Consider the following 19527-nt stretch of genomic DNA (forward strand, 5'->3'; position numbering starts at 1 on the left):
CCCCCTCCACGACCCGAGCGCCCGCTCGCGCGGCTCCCACAATGCACCGCACAATGGCCCGACCGCCGCCACTACCGGGGCCTGAGCGGGCCTGGCGGAGCCCGAGCGCGGCCCGGCCCGCAGCGCGGGGTCCCGAGCGCGGTGAGTGCCGGCGAGGGTCCTGGGGGATGGTAGGGAGCGGGGCGGGAGGCCGTCGCGCTGCGCCCACACGCCCGCCACTCGGAGCGGCGGCGCCCCTCACCTCGGGCCGCCCAGCGCGGTTGCCCACACCCCTGACTGGGGCCCCCCTCTGCGCCAGCCGGGCCCTGGATAGGCCCGGTGGTGACGAAAATGTTTCCTGGACCTCAGACTTGTACCCAGGGGACCGGAACAAGCCTTTCAGGCTCCCTCCAGGCTCCCTCCATTCCTATTCCTGGAGACTCAGCCAGAGGGTTCCCCACTCTCGACCCCACAGACTCCCTGGAGACCCAGATAACACGCTGCTGACCTTCGGGATCGCGGTCTGGGGGCTATAGATAAGCTGCACCTGCTCCCACCCTCGGACACGCCTACCCCGACCCACATAACCTTCCCTTTCCTGCTCCAAATAGTCATCTCTTCGCTCTTTCGTTTTCCAGACTTTCATAAACCTGCTTTCAGGCTTCTCTCCAATACTTCGGTCTAAAGAACCCCAAATAAAGTCCTACCTTTAGTTTCCTCTTCAGTGACCATACTGCGGAAACTTTAGACATTTTCCTTCGGGAGGGTCCCATTTCTAGGCCTTCTTGAAATTCAGAGAACTCAACTTGTGTCTTCAGTCCCCTGGAGCCCTCTTCCGACCTTTAGAATCTCTCTACCTCTTCTCGTGGTGGTCTCTTAGAGACCCAAATAACGTGCTCATAATTCTTTACTGTGCATGCCTGCTCTTCCCATCGCCAAGATCCTATCTAGATTTATTATTGAATTCCCGTCTCTTTTCCTCATTCTCCACTCCCACCTTCCAATCGCAGGGAGAATTTAACATTTCACGCAGCCAAATGGGGTGGGCCAGCAGCTGGCCTAAGGGGCCAGACTGGTTTCCTACCCCTCTAGCCCATGCTGCGGTCCACTTCGTGACAGAAGGGAAAAGGCTGCTATGGGGAGTTGCTGCTTTCACCTGCAAGCATACCCTGACTCCTGGCTTGTGTGTTTTTCCACCTGTCAGCCTGGGGTTGTGATAAGTCTGGCCTTGGGTCTCACCCTCCCCTCCCGGGGAAAAGCAGTTGAGTTGAGGCGGGTGGGAGGTGGGTGAAAATGAGGCTGGATGAGTTGCAGCCATTTGCTCAAGACCTCCCCAGGGGTGGGAGGCAGCGGGAATCTGAGGAAATAGGGAATCAAAGGGACTCGAGAGAGGCCCATCTACACTGACAGAAGAACTAGCAGCCCGAGAGTAAATCCTACCCCTGTTAATCCTGTTTGATGTTTCTTGGAATGATGCAAGTCATTGAGATTCGCAGGCCTCCCTGTAATTTAATTCTCCCACCATTGCGGGGTGTTGTGTGTGCCCTGGCCTTGGGAAGTGGGCAACTATCCCGTTTTTCCTTTCCTTCTTGCTGTTTTCCAGCCGCAGCCCAGGTCAAGGCCTGTTTTGTTTTCCCCTCTAACACTATTTATAATTTCCCGGTTGCTATTTTAAGTTCTTTTGAGGGAAGATTCCACCTCCAAGAACCTTTCTGGGTGTGTTTCCTCCTAGGCAGGTGTTGAATTGAGTTCTTCAGATCCCCAAGTAGCTCTTGGGCAGGAGGGATGAAAGCTATTTTAGGGTAGTCACTGAAGTGGAGCTGTTAATCCTCTGTGGGTCTCTTTAGTTAAGAACACTCAGGGATTAACCCTTTCCTTGCTGCAGAGTGGGCCGGCTAGTTTAACAGTGTTTGAAGGGGAGAGTTGGGAAAACTGGACTGTGGCAGCAGAAGGTGGGAACATGCAACTCAGTACAAAGGCCAAGATAATAGCTTTTTTTTTTGCTGGGTTCTTAGAGCAGGCCAAACTCATTGCTGAGCTTTTTGCATGCCTGACTAAAATAATCCTTACAACCAGACTGTGAGGTAAGTATTTTTAGCTGTACAGATGAGGAAACAGGCTAATAATGGAGAAAGAACGCAGTTTCTATAGAGATGATGTAACACCATAAAAACTATAGTTTCATCAGAGGGCAGCCTACATCATGGCACTATAGAAAACAGACAGGAGCTTCCAAAGAGTATTGAGCAAGCATTCTTTCTATGGGTATGGAGCTTTAATAATAGAATAGGGTGTAATAAAGTGTCGGTCCTGGCAAATGGTCCAGGAGATTTGCTGGAGGAACGTAAAGGGCTTGCTTGTACTAAGGGTTAGCAGTGAGGGAAAAGAGGAAGGCTGAGTGCTGAGATGTTGGGAAGGGAAGGAAACTGACTTTGAGGCATGAGAAGTAGCACTAAGAGGGAGAAAGAGGTTATACTTAGCACTGTTGGAGAGTGGCAGCAGCAGTGTGGCCCTCCTGGTTACTTGTGTTCACGTTTTTTTGTCACTCTCAACGGTACCATTTTACTTCATCTAGAGAACATTTACAGGCTAAGAGAATGAATCTCTTTAGAAATTGAGGGGAGTGAGGGGAAACTGAAGTTTCCTCTCTGGTTTCACAGCTAGTGAGTGGTGGCTCTTCTGATAGCAAGTCCAAGGTTCTTTACGTGCTGCCTCCCCCTTCAGATCAGAGGCCAGAAGACTCTTGGGCTGAAAATACACTGAGGTATACCAGTAACTGGGAGGGATTGTGTTTGTTTTATGGAAACAGGTTCTGTCAGCTTCTCCATAGCTACAGTTAAGTGTGAGACCAGAAGAACAGCTTTGAAAGAGAAGCAAAATTCTTTCACAGTTTTGACAAGAAGTCTTAAGGAATAGGTCTGATTGTATGAGTCAAACCCAGGAATTTTTCTGGATCAAAGAAGTATGCAGACAAAGAACACAGAGAAAGTGAGACTAGATCCCCAAAATGTTCCTAGGTAATACCAGCAACTGTGGCTGCCCAGTAGCCTGCTGGTTCCTGATTGTAGGTAAGGGCCTTGCTGTGCCTTTTCAGAGGCCTAGGAGAGTAGGATCAAGGTGGTGGCTCTTTTAAAGTCATAACCTCATTAATGCTGATCAAAGAGAGCACATGGTTTCCACCTTCCCTTTTTGGTTCTATCTGTGTATCCTTATAAGCTCTTCCTAGCCACTAGCAGCATGTTTCCTAGAAGCCCATTACTCACTCTTTCAGTAGCAGTGTGCTAAACTGCTGTGTCTTGTTTGTGCATGTTCAACAGAACAGATGAGGTGGACGTGTGGGAGGTGGGGATGTACCATTCTCTTTATGAGTTTGTGCGGAATTTCCAGAGCTAGGCTCCCCTCTCACATCAGCCAGAGTGATGTGACTTGCTTTCCTTTGCTGCCATTCCCAACTTCCAGAGGCTGAGCTGCATGATTCAGAAATGGAGTAGAAACAGAATTTGACTTTAAAGGTAGGGGAAATTGTCTAAACTACATATGCATACTTGGAGCTCACTCCACTCAGTTCCAGGATACGTAGTAATTGTCGGTATTAAAACAAGTAATTCCGCCCTTGTGCAGCATGGGGGAATTTGAACAATGAAAGCCAGCCATCAGGGGCCTTTGAGGTGATAAGTAGCAGGCAGATATGCCAGGATGACTCAGAGGCTTAAATGAGTCTAGTTTTCAGTGATTTCTTGTCTTTCCTAGTACGTGATTTGTGCAGATCTTTCTAGAAATCTCCACTTGTGATGGGGAAATGTTTGTCATATTACACTGCAATGTTTCTTCAACAAAAGGAATGGTTCCTGAACAGGATGTAGCTCATGTTATGATGAGCAAAGCTCGCTGGGGCATGAACCCGCTGATACTATCATCTCGTTCATGGCCAGTCTGTTGGATGAATGGTCACTGTAAGCAGCAGGTGCTAATTAGCTGAGCAAGCATTCCATGGCCCACAGCTAGTTTGTGCAGTTGAAGCTCTCCCTAGATTCTTGTAGCCAGTCCCCAGATACACCATCAGTGCTCTCTTCACATGGAAAAGCCTCAGGACTGAATTTTGGGATAGTCTCTGAGTTGGAGTCAGGAAGGAGTTGTGTCAAACTGTTGCTCTGTTTTCCTCTCCTTACAACACCACTTTTGCCAATAGGAGGAAGGGTCAGATTTCAAGTTTTGGCTTCTTTCTCTGGTGGGTGATAAACCCAGTCTAAACTAGAACTTCTGGATAGAGGTTAAGCCTCTGAGAATCAACTTGAGTTTAAGGAGTAGTTTACTCATCTAAAAGGAAGTTGAGATTCTTTCTGTAGATGTTGGGTGTATGGAAATGAAAGAAATGCAGTAGGATCCCTCAGAGAACAATCAGGTGGAAAAGACTTAAATTCAAATCTAAGAATGTTATCTGTCCCTAGTAGCAAAGTGCATGTGTACTCTTTGAGTCTATAGGATGAACCACTCGGCATTTTGGGTTTTTGAGGTTTAAAATAAAACAAAAACCCATGGCTTTGGTAAAGCTGGGCCTGGAGAACAAAAGATCCAGAAAAGTGGATGTCAGGGTGGGACTGGCACTAGTTTAGGGAAAATTCTGGGAAGCCACTGTTGCTTCTCCAGAAGGAACCTCCTAATGTCGGTGCTCTCCTAAGAAACATGTGGCACAGGCCCTGGCTCTTGGGTCTGAATTTTCTATTAAAGGGTTCTTGAGCTCTGTTGCCTTTTGGACATTTTATTGTTCCTTAGCACCTCTGGTGAGGGGAATAGTAGAATGCAGATGAAGGGAAGTATGGTGAGGAGGAGTAAAGCTATCTGAGCTTTGTGGAAAGGATGTAAAAGTGAAGAGAAAGTTTATAGTGTTTTGAGCTTTAGTTTCTCAGATTACCTTGTCTCTTCTAGCCTAAAGTTACTCCTAATAACCCGGTTACACTGGTAAGCCCCAAGCACCCCTGGAAGCTTTATATGCTTGGCTACATTGACCTCTAAATATCGTTATGATTTTTGGAAGTAGTGTTTGTTTTGTAAATAAGAAAGCAGGTCAGGGAAGCAATTGCTTGTTTGAAAGTCATACCACTTTTAAGTAGGAGGAGAGGGCTGGGTGTAGGCTTGGGAGCTGTTTGCTAGCAGAGCCTGTGTTCTCTTGATACAGGGCTTTCTAACACCAGGTGCTCTGATATTTCAGGTGAAGAGATTGTTTTCTGAAGGCTGCGTTGGAGGCTGTGACCGATCAGAGAGCCCATGTGAACTGATGGGGAGGCTTTCTGAATAACATGGCCCTTTGCCATTAGCCTTGCCATGACCACATTTTTCACCAGCGTCCCTCCCTGGATTCAAGATGCAAAGCAGGAGGAGGAAGTGGGCTGGAAACTAGTTCCCAGGCCGCGGGGCCGGGAGGCAGAGAGTCAGGTGAAGTGCCAATGTGAAATCTCCGGGACACCATTCTCAAATGGAGAGAAGCTAAGACCTCACAGCCTTCCCCATCCGGAGCAGAGACCATATAGCTGCCCTCAGCTGCACTGTGGCAAGGCTTTTGCCTCCAAATACAAGCTGTATAGGTAGGTGACATTCCCATACTTCTTTTGGTCCCTAGGTTCCTAGAGGTCAGAACCAGAGACTACACTGAGTGTGGGGCTTTATTGGTACTAACAGCGTAAAGGTGAAGTTGTCCTGTAAGTATGCCCTGAACTCTAACCATTTGAAGTCACTCACTAAATAATAGTGTTTAGCTGGGCATTGAGGCTCATGCCTATAATCCTAACACTTACAAGGCTGAAGCAGAAGAATCACGTGAGTTCAAAGTAAGCTTGGGTTACAGAGTGAGACTGTGTTTCAAAACAAACCACCCAGGGCCCAGTGAGCTGGCTCAGTAGGTAGGACATGCTGCCAAGCCTCACAGGCTAAGGTCAGTCCCTGTGATCCGAATGTGGAAGGAAAGAGCTGACTTCTGCAAGTTGCCCTAGACACATATATGTATGTACACACAAAATAAAGGTAATACATTTTTTTTTAAATAGTAAAAAAACCAAAAATAGTGTTTGTCTATCTGTTTTGAAACAGGAGTTTCTTGTGTAGCCTAAGTTAGTCTAGAATTCTAAATGGCTCCTGTCTTATCCTCTCGAATAATGGTGGTATTTTTATTGAGACACTAGAATCTGATGAGTATAGTATAAAGCAACCACGAACAAATGAGTATTGCGTTCTCCATTCCTGTCAGGCAAATTATCAGACTCTTAGCCAGAAGTTCAAAAGAAAAGGAGGTCCTCTGGTCTAATCTCACAGTTTGTTGTTCTTGCAGTGCTGCTTCTACTGACTCAGCCTGATAATCATATGGCTGCTTCTGTCTCTGTAGAGTCCCCTCTGCTTTGTGGGGCAGCTCCTTTCCTAGCTTTTGTAAGCCTAAGAACCCTTACTTAAAGTGAAAGAGAATGTGAAAGCCCTTGTTAAGGCAGATAAGAGCAGCTTTGTTAGGGAAAGGACCTGATGAGAGCCCCCTATTTTCACTTGATCCCTTGCCTTTCCAGTAAAGGAACCATGAACTTGCCCTGGTCAAATGAGGTAGACTAATCTGGTGCATTTAGCCATTCATCTGTCTATTATTTATTAATCTCCTGCTATATACCAGACATGGTGCTTATTGCTAGGGACAGAATAGTGAGCAAGAAGGATGGGGGTGCCAACTATTGTTTGTTTGTTTTTTACACACAGGATAAACTTTGAGTAAACTTTCTTAATAGTTTGCAGACAGCAAACACATAAATACAATGAGGTGACCACAGAAAGAACCCCAGTTCCTCATCTGGAAAACAGTTGATAGGAAGGAACCGAGATAGGCATCAGGCCTTGTGTGGTAGCCAGGATTGTTCTCAAGACAGTTGTGTAGATCTAGGAATGTGCTGATTCTGTGTGCTTCTATATCTCAGGGGACTCTAAGGGACCCTACTCAGGGATATACTCTTGGGCTTTTTTAATGGTGGTCTGAGTACTACCAGTGTGAGGCTGCCAGAAAAATTCTGGTCCAAGAGGCAAGAGCCCTGACAGAATTTACTTGTGATCTTTGGTGAGTTTATGAACTTTGGGCCTTATTTTTCTACCTGCAAAATGAACTAACCCGATGATGGAGCCCTTCAGCACTGCCTCTCACGTGCCATTCTGTCAGCGTGTCACCAGAGGTTGATAATAACCCCCATAAACATGAATACACACATAAAGGTGATTCTCTGTATAGAGAAGGCTGTGGAGTACTAGACACAGCTATGATGCACTGTCTGAAGAGGGTCAGTGTTTAAATACAGCCTCTGCTATGACTGACTGATGGGTGGGGCTACCTGGTGCTTCCTGCCCTTAACTGGAGAACGATGTTAATAACAACTCACCCACAGCTTGGCAAATGGCAGGCCTTAAAAGTCTTGGTGAGTTGATTATGAATGTATATGGAATTATGGATCCAGTTCCAGTACTCTGGCTGCTTTCCAACCAGACAGGAGCATGTGAACTAAGGGACAATGAGGAACTAAGCAATTGAAATGATACAAATGGGCCTGCGGTAAAAAATGAATTGTCCTCATACTCATTACTACTGTTTCCTCTCCCAAACATGTGTTTATGTCTTGAGACTCCTTGAGATGTTCAAATGTGTGCTCTTCTTTTGGTTTCTGAGGGGATTATATGATAGGCTGTGTTGAACTTTCTTTTTTGATTTGGCCTTGTATATCTTGGGAACTTGTTCCAGATCAGGAAGTTTACACATACTTCATATTTCACTTTTCCCTTTATTGTATCATTAAATTAAATGTAAATTTTTGAAGAGGAATCATTCACATGACTCAGAATTCAAAAGGTATTAAAAGGCTTACAATGAAAGTTTTTCGCGTGAAGTCCATTAATAAGCTATCCAATCTTTCCCCCTCTCCACGTTCCCAGTGTTGTCAGGTTCTCATTTGTAAGCACACAAAGGCAAGCATATTTTTTTATGTAGAGAATACCATTCTTTGTAACCAGTTTCCTATTAGTAAAATCAGACTGTTCGTGAACTTTTTTTTTCCACTAAAATCAATGCTGCCAAGAATGGCAGTACATACATGATTTTGAAGATATGGTGGTAGAATATAGTTGATACAGTATTCTGTTGCATTGCTTTACTCAAGTTTTAATCTGTAGTTTCCTGTTAGTAGGCGTCTGGTTGTCTAGTTAGCCCTTTTGAACTTCCATCTTTCAGCTTTCTCCTGATCTTGAATCCCTACCTGCAGGCACATGGCCACCCACTCGGCTCAGAAACCCCACCAGTGTATGTACTGTGACAAGATGTTTCACCGAAAGGACCATCTGCGGAACCACTTGCAGACCCACGACCCCAACAAGGAAGCCCTCCACTGCTCTGAGTGCGGTAAGAATTATAATACAAAGCTGGGTTACCGTCGCCACCTGGCCATGCATGCAGCCAGCAGTGGTGATCTCAGCTGCAAGGTGTGCCTGCAGACCTTTGAGAGTACCCAGGCCCTGTTGGAGCACCTGAAGGCTCACTCCCGCCGGGTAGCAGGAGGTGCCAAGGAGAAGAAGCACCCCTGTGACCACTGTGACCGGCGGTTCTATACGAGGAAGGATGTTCGACGGCACCTCGTAGTGCACACGGGTCGTAAGGACTTCCTGTGCCAGTACTGTGCCCAGAGGTTTGGCCGAAAGGATCACCTGACACGCCATGTCAAGAAGAGCCACTCGCAGGAACTGCTCAAGATCAAGACAGAGCCAGTGGATATGTTAGGCTTACTCAGCTGCAGTTCTACAGTCAGCGTAAAGGAAGAACTGAGCCCTGTGCTCTGTATGGCCTCTCGGGACGTAATGGGGGCCAAGGCCTTCCCTAGCATGTTGCCCATGGGTATGTATGGTGCCCACATCCCTACCATGCCCAGCGCAGGCGTGCCACACTCCCTGGTGCACAACACACTGCCCATGGGTATGAGCTACCCTCTGGAATCTTCTCCTATCTCTTCCTCAGCTCAGCTCCCTCCAAAATACCAGCTTGGATCTACCTCATACTTGCCCGACAAACTGCCCAAAGTGGAGGTGGATAGTTTTCTGACAGAGCTTCCTGGAAGCCTGTCTCTCTCGTCAACTGAACCCCAGCCCGCCTCACCTCAGCCGGCGGCAGCTGCAGCCCTCCTAGATGAAGCACTGCTCACCAAGAGTCCCGCCAACCTCTCTGAGGCCCTCTGCGCTGCTAATGTGGACTTCTCCCACCTCCTGGGCTTCCTTCCACTCAACCTACCCCCATGTAACCCGCCAGGGGCCACCGGAGGCTTAGTCATGGGCTACTCCCAAGCTGAGGCACAGCCTTTGCTCACCACTTTGCAAGCTCAGCCTCAAGATTCCCCTGCAGCTGGGGGACCCCTGAACTTTGGGCCTCTCCACTCCTTGCCTCCTGTCTTCACCTCTGGCCTGAGTACTACCACCCTGCCTCGTTTCCACCAAGCATTCCAGTAGCCCTAACAGAGGTCTCCCCAACTCGGTCTTTTGGTTCTGCCAGGGAGCCTAAGTACCCACCCCGTCCACCTCCCCCATGAAGGCAGCTGAGCTTTGAGAGCTGGGTTCAAAAAGAAGATTCTAGTGTCTATATGGAGCACTTGGTTTGGGGGTTCAGGCTCCAGGATCAATCTAGAGGGATCCTTGAACCCAGCCCCATGAACAATCTATCATAGGACTTTCAGGTATTTTTACTTTTACTTTTTGATCTGAACTGGGAGCTTTGTTTAGCCCTCTGCCTCTCCAAAGCGTCAGAACCACCTTCAGTCTGGAGAAGGGGAAGCCTCTTAGAGACAGAAGGTTTCACCTTGTATGACCTCAAGAGAAATAGCCTAAGAAGCCCGCCTTCTGGTCCCCACCTGCAGACCCTGCAGCAGTTGGTTGTTGAGTCCCTGCTATGAAAGGTCTCTTGACTATTACCTGCTTCCAGCTACCAGGCAGGAAAGAGGGCCTCTATTCTCAGCCATCCCCACTCTACAACAGCTCCATTTCAGTCAGTGTTGTCCAGCAACGGTACCGTTTACACATTCGCCTCAGACACACCATTTCACCTCCCTTGCCACACTGTTAGCCTTAGAGTGATTGCAGTGAACACTGTTTACACACCGTGAATCCATTCCCACCAGTCCATTTCAGTTGCCACCAGCCTGAGCCACTCGGTACCTGGTGTTAACTGGAGCCCTGTTTACAAGGCGGAGTCGGGTCTTGCTGACTTCTCTTCACTTGAGGTCACATTTTTCCCCTGTGGGGAAATAGACTGACTGGACTGCTTCAGTTTCTGCCATCTTCCATGACTGCTTCTATTCCTGCCTTCCATGGCAGTGTCCACAGGAGATAGGCAAGAAGATTGGAGCAGCTTGCTCACAGGTCTGCAATTTGGTTTTTCTCCAAGTACATCATGACACCTTCATCCTCCTGAACTGGAGAGGGGAAGAAATGAAAGGCATCCTGTATCTACCATTTCCTCAATCCCTAAACCGACCCTGGACATCATGAGCTGATATTTGTCTTGGAAGGAGAAGTTCTGGGCTCTGGGCTGGATAGCAGAGGAGAGGGGATGAGCCCTTCGTTTGTTTCCCTCCTGCTTGGCCTTTTTCCAGGACATAATAGAACTGTCGGAAGAAGAGTTTCTAGAAAGTTAGGATTAGGCAGATAGTCCTAATCCATCAAATCATTGTTGCTTCTCATACCAAAATGTTCTTATTCAGTGTCCCTTTTCTCCCTTCTCTGCTTTGCAGCCCCATGGACTCTGGGCACTGTGCATTGTCTTCTTTGCTCTTCATTGAGGACCTTCCACTTGTCATGGACCCTTCAGTTGCCCCTAGTACCTAGCAATGTTTCTTGCAAGAAGTTACTAGTTCTTCTGCTGACTTGGGGCTCTGTGCCACAGACAGCACAGCCCTTGCCCAGAACCAGCTGAAAAATCCCTAACCCATTTCATCTCGGTTCTGTATGGGTTTTTCCCATGCATGGAAGGGAGGACTCAGGGACCACCATTGTGGAACCTTTTGAGACACCTCTCTGATTCAGAAACACACTTCTACCTCTTTACTGTTAACTCCTACAGGTGTAGCCAGCAGTCTGGGCACTTCTCTTAGTGGTGCCTTTTGCTGGCTTCTGCACTAGGGTTTCAGGACAGACTACCTAGGAACTGCCTCAGTCTCCCACCAGTTCTTCCCTGCCTCCTCCCTTCTGTCTAGATTCACTTCAGTTTATCATTGGGAACTGTGCAGGTCCAAGACCTGGACTCCTGCTTCAGCCCAGGCCAGTACTCCTTGTTTGAGGTGAAAGCCTTCAAATTTAGCTCCCTGGCCCTTGTTTGGAAGCAATGTGGAGTGAATAAGCATGTTTTGATTTAAGCAAGGTAGCTTGGAATACCTTTTTAAAAAAACAACTGGATATTAATATGTCTGACAGGATTGGAATCAGACTAGGTGATTTGCTTCTAAAGATTAGTTTCAGTGAGTCCCAGGGACTAATTAAGGTTTATTTTTAAAAGCGTCTACCTTGGTACGCAACCATCTCCTGCATGCTATGCATGTTGTTGGGACTCGTATTACAGGAAATGGCATGTGAGAATCCAAGTGGGACTCGCTGCTGCCATTCTCCATGTGTTTGGTCTTCACTAGACCCAGATCCCTTTCTACCTGTGCCTGCCACCTCCCTATTAGCCTCAGTTTCAGAAGCCAGTAGTCTGCAGCCACAGAATATAGTGTACTGGGCTGTTTGAGGAGACCTGTCCTCCTGAGCTTGTCCCTCCCCTGGTGCTCATAGGATAGCAGAGCACCTATTGTAGATCTTGTAACTGGGCCTTGCTCACCTCCAGTCCACTCTGTCTTTTCTCATCTATCCTTCCTGCTTCTCCACCTTTCTTAGTGTCCTCACTCTAAGAACTTTTCCTGTCACTGTGAACTTTGCTGGTGATTTGCCTTCAGTTTTTGGACCACAAGCCACCCTGCAGTTTCTTAAACCTTTCCCCAACCTACCACCCAAAAGAGCCTTTTTGGACAGTTGTTAAGAGGATAAGAATTTTATTCTGTACTTGGTGCCCAAACTCAGTTAAGTCCCCCTTAGGCCAAGAGAGCCAAAGGGGTATCTGCCCAGGATGGGGGCCATGGCATGTGGCACAGACCAATCAGGGACCAGAAAAGAATGATGTCCCCTTTCCTTGCCACGTCCTTGAGCCTGTCAGCAATGAACTGACTGAACGGGGCACAAGAGCCTCTTAGCCTGCACAGCAGCTTGTTGGAGTTGAGGAGTGTCCTGGGGCTAGGGACTAGCATGCCCAGGTGTTGCCTCAGAGGATCCTAGCACTATCTTAAACAGGTGGGAGGCAGGGAAGGCACAGTGCGTCTCTCCCCAACTTTACATAGTGTTTTGTTAATGCAAATCCGGGAAGCAGGTGTGATTGCTTTTTGCTCGTAGATATTGTCCTAAGTTGAAATCTCCTAATCCTTCCTTAGTAGCCTTTAAGTTTCCCCTTCCCTTTTTGGTAGCTGTTTTCTCTATCCCCTCTCCGCGATTTAAAAAAACAAAAACAAAAAAAAAAAAAAAAAAAAAACAGGTTGTATTATACAGGATCAATATTTTGCTTTTTAACAAGGATATTTATGTAATAAGAAACTTTGCCTTAGGCAGGTGTTGGCCAGAAAAGTCCAGATTTCTCTGGGATCTCACCCTGGCCTCTCCTGGAGCTCTGAACCTGCTGTAGAAGGAAGTGGCTGTGACTTTCACTACTGGAGCGTGGGGTCTGTGGTGTGGAAAGGGTGTTCACTGTATAGTCTTGAACTGTGTGGAGTTGTTCATATCAGTTTGCTTCAGGTGTTGCCTGGCATCTTCCACCAGTTCTCCCATGCGCACCTCTGCATGTCTGGCATAGAATTCCCGAACACTACTTCACACCCTCCCTCACTCCCAGTTGGCTGAAGCTCTGGAGCCACTCTTCTTCATGCCAGATTATTTAAAGAAAGAAAGAAAAATACAAGACAAAAACCTTCTAGCACTTTGTAAACACAGTGAATAACCTCTTGGAGTATTTTTGGCTTTATATAAAACAAGGTTTTTAATTGTAAAATATAAGTGCCATTAGAAAATGCACAGGGCATATCTTTGTTAAAGTAGATTTTTCAATGTTTTACAGAATTAATTTTCAAAAAAAGTTTTTATAATGAAGTTGTTTATTAAAAACTTCTGAATGATGTGCTTTGCAGTTTTGTACCTGTTTATTTGGGAAAGGTCGGAATGAGTCAGGAATTGTGAAGAATGGGAATCTATAGGCATCTTTAGTATCCAAGATGATACTGGTGAGGGTAGGAAAGACAGTGGATCTTAACTGAATATCGTTGAGGTAAGTGACTTCATTGTGTCAATTAATATTGGATGTGAAGGTCAGAAAACCTAGCTCAAACAGGCTTTAAATACTGAAGCGTTATGTAACTGAAAATGTTCACATTTGTTTTGAGGTAGAGGCCCAAATGTGCTCAGTCTCAGCATTCCTAGTTCTTTGCCCTCTTTTGTCCAGGTGTGAACTGTCCTCAGGCCCTACAAAGGCTCATCTTTGGTATCTTGGGGTGGTGATTCTAAATGTCTCCTTCATGCTGTTCCAACAGGAAGAGAACCTTTTCTGGCTCCCCAAGCTGCACGTTTTTTACCTCTGGGACCCAGCTTTACAAACCTGTGCTCAGTTATGTTCAGGTAGTGCTTTCAGGCTGATACAGGCTCACCTGACACTTGTTGGCCTGTCTTTTTACAGATTTTCATTAGCATCCAGGCCCCACCCTTTGTACTGAGATTTTCTCATCTAGGGGATTGGAGCCAGTGTCAAAGCCGAGCAATTACTTGGAGTCTAACCCTGGAGGCCGGGAGTCGGGGAGGAATCAAAGTGCAGGTGTTTTTGTTACACAAAGGCAGAGGGCTGATCCTTCACCTCCGTCTCCTCCTTGACAAGTGGCCACTGTCCATCCCAGTGGGTCAACCCAGCCAGGACACCCAAGAAATTCTACTTTACCCTCTACATAGTGTATGTCCTAGGAGAGGTCTAGGGCGTTCAGATGAAGGAGCTGTGGTGTCCTTTGACAAGAATGCTTTCTGGGGGATGTTGTGAGGGACATTTAGGCAGAGATGAAGGGGCAATCTGTGTACTGACCTACATATACCAGAAGCTTGGGAGCTGAGCCCACCAGAATGTGACCACACTTGAAGGAATGTGGAGTGCAGGGACAGTCCATCCAGGCTCCTAGGCTATCTAGACCTTGCACTAGAGATAGAGTTCCCCCTCCCATTTTTTTTTTTTTAACTGACCTCGTCCCTGTTCTTTCTAGTTTGCTTTGATAAAATAGTGAACCAAACCAGGGAACAAGAGTATTTGTTTCATCGCACAGGTTACAGTCTATCATTAAGGGAAATTAGAGCAGGAACTCAAACAGGGCAGAAATAGACCATGGAGAGATCATGTATGACTTGGTCCTGGAAACAGGACTGGAGTGATGAGGAAATGAGAATGAAGAAAGGACAGACACAGGCATGAAAAACTGGACATTGGTACTCCCTCTGATGGAGCGAAACCAACTAAGCAATTGGAACCTCGGTGCTTTTATTCTGTATGGTATGAGAAGGAAGGCTAGTCTTGGTAGGAGGTCTCTCTGGGCAAGCAGTCTGAAGTCTCAGCTGTAAATGCCTGGGAGGCAGAAGCTGCAATTGATGCTTTCTGCACAGTGTAGGTTCCACAGAGGACCAGAGGAAGGCTTTGCCAGTTCCTTTAGGTTTGAGGTATTGATCCTTATCAGTAATATACATTTGGTCAAAGCTTCCTCTGCTCCTCAGAGTCTTCAACTACCTTTTATACTCAGCCCAGGCAAACCTGCCCAGGGATGGAAGTACCCACAATGGGCTGTGCAGTTAGCAATCAAGAAAGTGCCCCATAGACATGCCCACAGGCTGAAATGATGGAGGCAATTCCTCAGTTGAGTTCTCTTTCCCCAGTTGTATCAAGTTGACCAAGCTAGCTAGCACAATCTTACACAGGCTCGAATGACCTAGAACTCAATAAGTAGAGCAGTGTGGCCTTGAACTCAGATCTTTATTTCCCCCTCCCTCCCATTTTGAGTGTTTGAGCCTTTTTTGTTTTGTTTGTTGTTTTCTTCTTTGAGACAGGGTTTCTCTGTGTAGTCCTGGAACTTACTCTCTAGACCAGACTGGCCTCAAACTCAGAGATCTGTTTGCTTCTGCTGAGTGTTGGGATTTAAGGCATGTACCACCAGCCAGCATGTGTGTAGCTTTTAAAATCTATCTTTATGAAATGGCTGGTGCTGAGCAGACAGAAGTCCCTGAGCCTGGCTGGGCCTTGTGAAGCAGAGTCAACCTGGTTTCAGTCAACAATTGTCGAGAATCCAGTTCCTGTGGGAACCAGGCTGGGGACCTGTGCTACCTGCTCTGCAGCAATTTAAGATCTTTCCTGACCTCTGATTCTTCTAGTGCCTTTCCAGCAGCTCTGTTGCCTGATGTTTGGCTTATCTTTAGTTCCCACTTTGAATCTGGTCAGCCCTCTGCTGTTGCCAGAGTAATAAATACATCCTGTGCAAGGCTGCAAGTGTTCTAGCTGCCTGTCCTAAAGCTACAAAGAGCCAGGCAAGGGAAACAGCTCTCTCCTGCATGCTGGCTGTGATGGAAGGTTTATTCTAACCATGTTTGCAAATTGGGCCTGTCTCCTGATGCCTGTTCCAGATCCCTGCATTTATCACCTGCGCTACTAACCTGGAGCCAGCTCTGTTTGGCACTGGTGGTTTCTTCCCTGTCCCCTTCAGTGGAGGAAGCCTAGCAAATCACATCTGGCAAGGGACTAGAAGAGGCGGGGCTCTCACTCCAGGAGCTCCCACTGCCTATCACAGGCCTGTGCTCTTCTGGCCTATCCAGCCAGAGACTCAGCAGGTGATGGTGGGCAAGGGGATAGGGTTCTGAAGCTGGCCATCATATGCCTGCTGCCCAGGCAGAAGGGGGGCGCACACGCCTGGCCCCGGCTTCCAGTTAACCCAGAACTGGGGACTGGGGTGTGGGGGCTCTGTAACTCCGCAGCCAGCCCTGGGACCATACCACCTGCCCCAGAAAATACTGGAGAAGACCTGGCCTCTAGCATCCTGAACCTGGGTGGCTGAACAGGGATGGGGGACTGGGGTGGGGACTGGAGGGAAGGCTGAGGAAGTGACAATTGAGGGCTCTATAATCAGGAAGAGCCTGTGGAAGTGAGGGAAAAGTTGGAGGGGAGCACAGAGGCCCAGGTGAGCCTGAGGCCTCTAGACCTAGGAGCCCTCATTGTGGAACCCCTAGATGCCATCCAGTGGGAACTAAAGGCTATGACTACCCAGGCTGACAGGGCCTACCTCTGGCTGGAGCACAGGTTTGGGAGGATGCTCCAATTGCACCTAGCTTGCAGGAGCTTTCTCACCTAAAACATTCTGGGCTTTTGGGTCACTGCCTTCCTGAACCACCGTAGCTATCAGCCATGATCAGCCCTAGGGATGAAGACATGCTTGGCTACCTGATGAATTTGAAGTTGAAGGAGCTTAGGCCTACCAGAACAGGTTGCAAGTTCAAGTTCCTATTTGGGGGTCTCAACCCTTCCAAAATGAGATGATGGTGAAAGAGTATGAGTGAGTGCAGATCCTTAGGCCGGGTGGTGTTCATTACTACTTGAATCTGCAGACCCTGAGGCCAGGATCCCTCCACCCCCTTGGTGCACAGGAATCAGGACATTGTGAAAAGTGTCTTCAGCTGGTTTTCGTAGCACAGCCTCCCAGAAACTGACAGGATGGCCCAGATCGCTGAAAATGACCTTGGCCCAACCCTTTACAATACTACTTTCTGGGGCAAAGGCCCTGCAGAGCTAGAGGAGGCCTTGCAAGGTGGCCACCAGAGGCTCTGCTTAGTCCTTGCGGGTCTCAGTCTGGCCGGGCCCTGCTCAGATACATGATGTCTACGTACGACTCCTCTGTCTGTGAACCTACCTATGTTTAGGCCAGTGCTCTGCTGTCCGCTTTCTCTTCTGTGAATTTTGACTTCTCAGCATGTTTGGTGGACTCTGGACCAAGGCTGTGACCTTCATGCTGTTCTATGTCAACATCATGTGATTCTCATATGCAGACACCTAGTGCTATGGATATGTACTACCATTGTGTATGGCCTGGAACCACATGTAAAATAAGGCCTTTCACTCTTGATACCAGTACCTACAAGGCTTCACAAGGACCAGTGCCTGTTTGAGGCCTAGTGCACAATATGCTGGGCTTCACAACTGTGCTGACTGTCCCAAGCTGAGGCTCATCACCTACGAAGTGGGTGCATTTGGTCCTGGCAGTGAACTAGACTTGGATATCCCATGGCTCTGGGACTACAGAGCAGCTTCTACCAACTGGATTCTTTGATATCTGCAACCTGGACAGCCAGGTGATGAGACATGGGTGAGGCCTAGGGCCTGATCACATTATTCCTGATCATACTGCTCTTCTTATCCTGTGTGTGTCCCTCTCATAACCTGCTTGTGAAGACTCAGGTTGTGGCCTACCCATGCCTGGCCATTGCCTTTTTGAGGAGTTTGGCCCTGCCCACCATCATCCCTTTTGCTTGCTTTCAGATCACCTGTCAATGTAGTGAACACTCCTGATGCCACGGGGATTGCACCTGGCTGGCATATCTGGGCATGTGTGCGCAAGGTAGGAGCAAGGATGGGAGTTCTTCCAGAAGCCTCATTCCTAGACCTCACAAGAAACCAGACTTTCTGTCAGCCTCTTGAACACCTACCTGTCTTAAAGTTTCCAGATTGCAAGTGCTGGAGGGGGCGGGGGTCTTCTGGCCATGTGGCCTGTTTACACTGGCATAGACCCACATCATTTTTAATGGCACAACTCTGAAACAAGTAACTGAAGCTTTTTTTTTTCCTATTAGCTAAGGAGACGCTTTTTTGAATTTGCCTGTCTCCAGAGAGGGAGACCATTCTATGTATTGCCAATGCTCTGTGGCCCCTTGCCGTGATCTCTCTAAGCAAGGCTTAGATTATTTAGAGTGTACAATGAAGGACAGGGACAGTTAATCACTTCATTGTACACTGTGCTCTTTAACAAAAATTAGTCTCCCCTCTGGCCCACACCCCTTGTGGGTTCCAATAGCTAAAAGGGCTAAACTGCCCTGCCCCTCTCTATCCCTTCCAGCTTGCCCGTCTCTGTCTCATGAGAGGCCTTGCTTTCTGCTCCCTAGTACCCAGAGACATAAAATAATAGGGATGGAGAACTTTCAGTCATTACTAGCTAGCTAGCTAGCTTGCTTGCTTTTGATCCACCAATATGTTTTGTAAACACACTGAAGAAACATGTAGAAGAAACATAATATGGCCACTTTTTGGCACTTTTCTCATGTGGTCCAGTTATGAGCTTGTATGGGCAGAAGGTTTATGTATTTTTCATTTTGTGCCTTTTGTGTAAGACCCATGCGTTGCCTTCTCTGCTTTTACTGAGAAATTGAGCTGTCCAGGCCTGCTTGTCTTAAGTTGAAAGCATTTATAAGCTAGCCACTGTGACTGCTTTGTACCACTTCACTTGGACATTTGTACCTAGTCACTGTTATCAAGTTGTGGCCTGCAGCTATAATTTTATCTTACAAATAGAGTTTGAATCCAGTGATTTGCAAGGCTTAAGGCTGGCTGTTGTTACTGTGTTCTGTGAGAACAGCCCCCAGAAGGTACCCTGAAATGGATGGTCTTGATGCTTCTGGGCCTCTTGAGCCATATTACAACTGACATCTGTTTCCAAAAGGAGCAGTGTTCCCAGGTGACTGCAGTCAGAAAAAGGATTGTGGCACTTTATCTTCTACATTTATGATAAAGGATTGAAAACTTTCTGATCTGGGGGAAAATAATTTAGGTCATATTATTTCCTTTTCCAAAAGCCTCTATTCATGAACAGGCAAGCAAATAAACCTCCCAACTCTTATCGCCACTATGCAAGCCCTGCCTTTGCCAGTCCTTGTGGCCTCCCCACACCTTCTCTCAGCTCATTGGTTTCTCCCCGCTGTCCCTGACACACACACACACACACACACACACACACACACACACACACACACTTTGTCTTTCCTGAGATGCATCAGGTATATTCAGCTTCAGGATTTTCCTGGCTAGTTCAATTTATTCAGGTCTCAAATACCCTTTCTTTGAAAGCCTTCCCTGCTCCCACCTTTGGAATTTTCCCTTTATTTCATGTAACTCCACAATGATGCTTTTCTGTCTTCTTTCTTCCCTCACCCATGAACCAGGAGAACAGGGACCCATCCATCTGCTCTTTGACACACGGCTCACTGTTCAACAGCTCCCAGTTATCAGCATGAATGAGTGACCTTATCCGAGTGTGCTGGCATGCTGTGTGAGGTTCTGACAAGATAACCAAGGCACAGCTCCTGCCCAAAGGACTGCAGTTGGGTGGGGAGGGGTGGGGTGAGGAGGGGTGGCTATACAACTTGTCA

General features: G+C 47.4%; 1 protein-coding gene and 1 pseudogene across 1 annotated transcript; both read left to right on the plus strand.

Moving 5' to 3' along the window:
* The first annotated feature begins 4 nt into the window (after positions 1–4).
* Positions 5–13224, plus strand: Plagl2 (PLAG1 like zinc finger 2). Its single transcript, XM_021639714.2, has 3 exons — positions 5–141; positions 5189–5561; positions 8253–13224. The coding sequence occupies exons 2-3, from the start codon at positions 5302–5304 to the stop codon at positions 9481–9483; spliced, it is 1491 nt and encodes a 496-aa protein (XP_021495389.1). The 5' UTR covers positions 5–141; positions 5189–5301; the 3' UTR covers positions 9484–13224.
* A 92-nt stretch (positions 13225–13316) lies between these two features.
* LOC110550089 (putative testis-specific Y-encoded-like protein 3) lies at positions 13317–17144 on the plus strand (annotated as a pseudogene).
* The last annotated feature ends 2383 nt before the right edge of the window (positions 17145–19527 follow it).

This window comes from Meriones unguiculatus, chromosome 4 (genome assembly GCF_030254825.1).
Source record: "Meriones unguiculatus strain TT.TT164.6M chromosome 4, Bangor_MerUng_6.1, whole genome shotgun sequence".
Classification (NCBI taxonomy): domain Eukaryota; kingdom Metazoa; phylum Chordata; class Mammalia; order Rodentia; family Muridae; genus Meriones; species Meriones unguiculatus.

Excerpts from the sequence above, each read along its gene's own strand:
- Plagl2 (XM_021639714.2), top strand. The coding sequence starts at position 5,302 with ATGACCACATTTTTCACCAGCGTCCCTCCCTGGATTCAAGATGCAAAG. Across the intron at positions 5,562-8,252 it reads TCCAAATACAAGCTGTATAG|GCACATGGCCACCCACTCGG; the intron begins GTAGGTGACATT and ends CCCTACCTGCAG.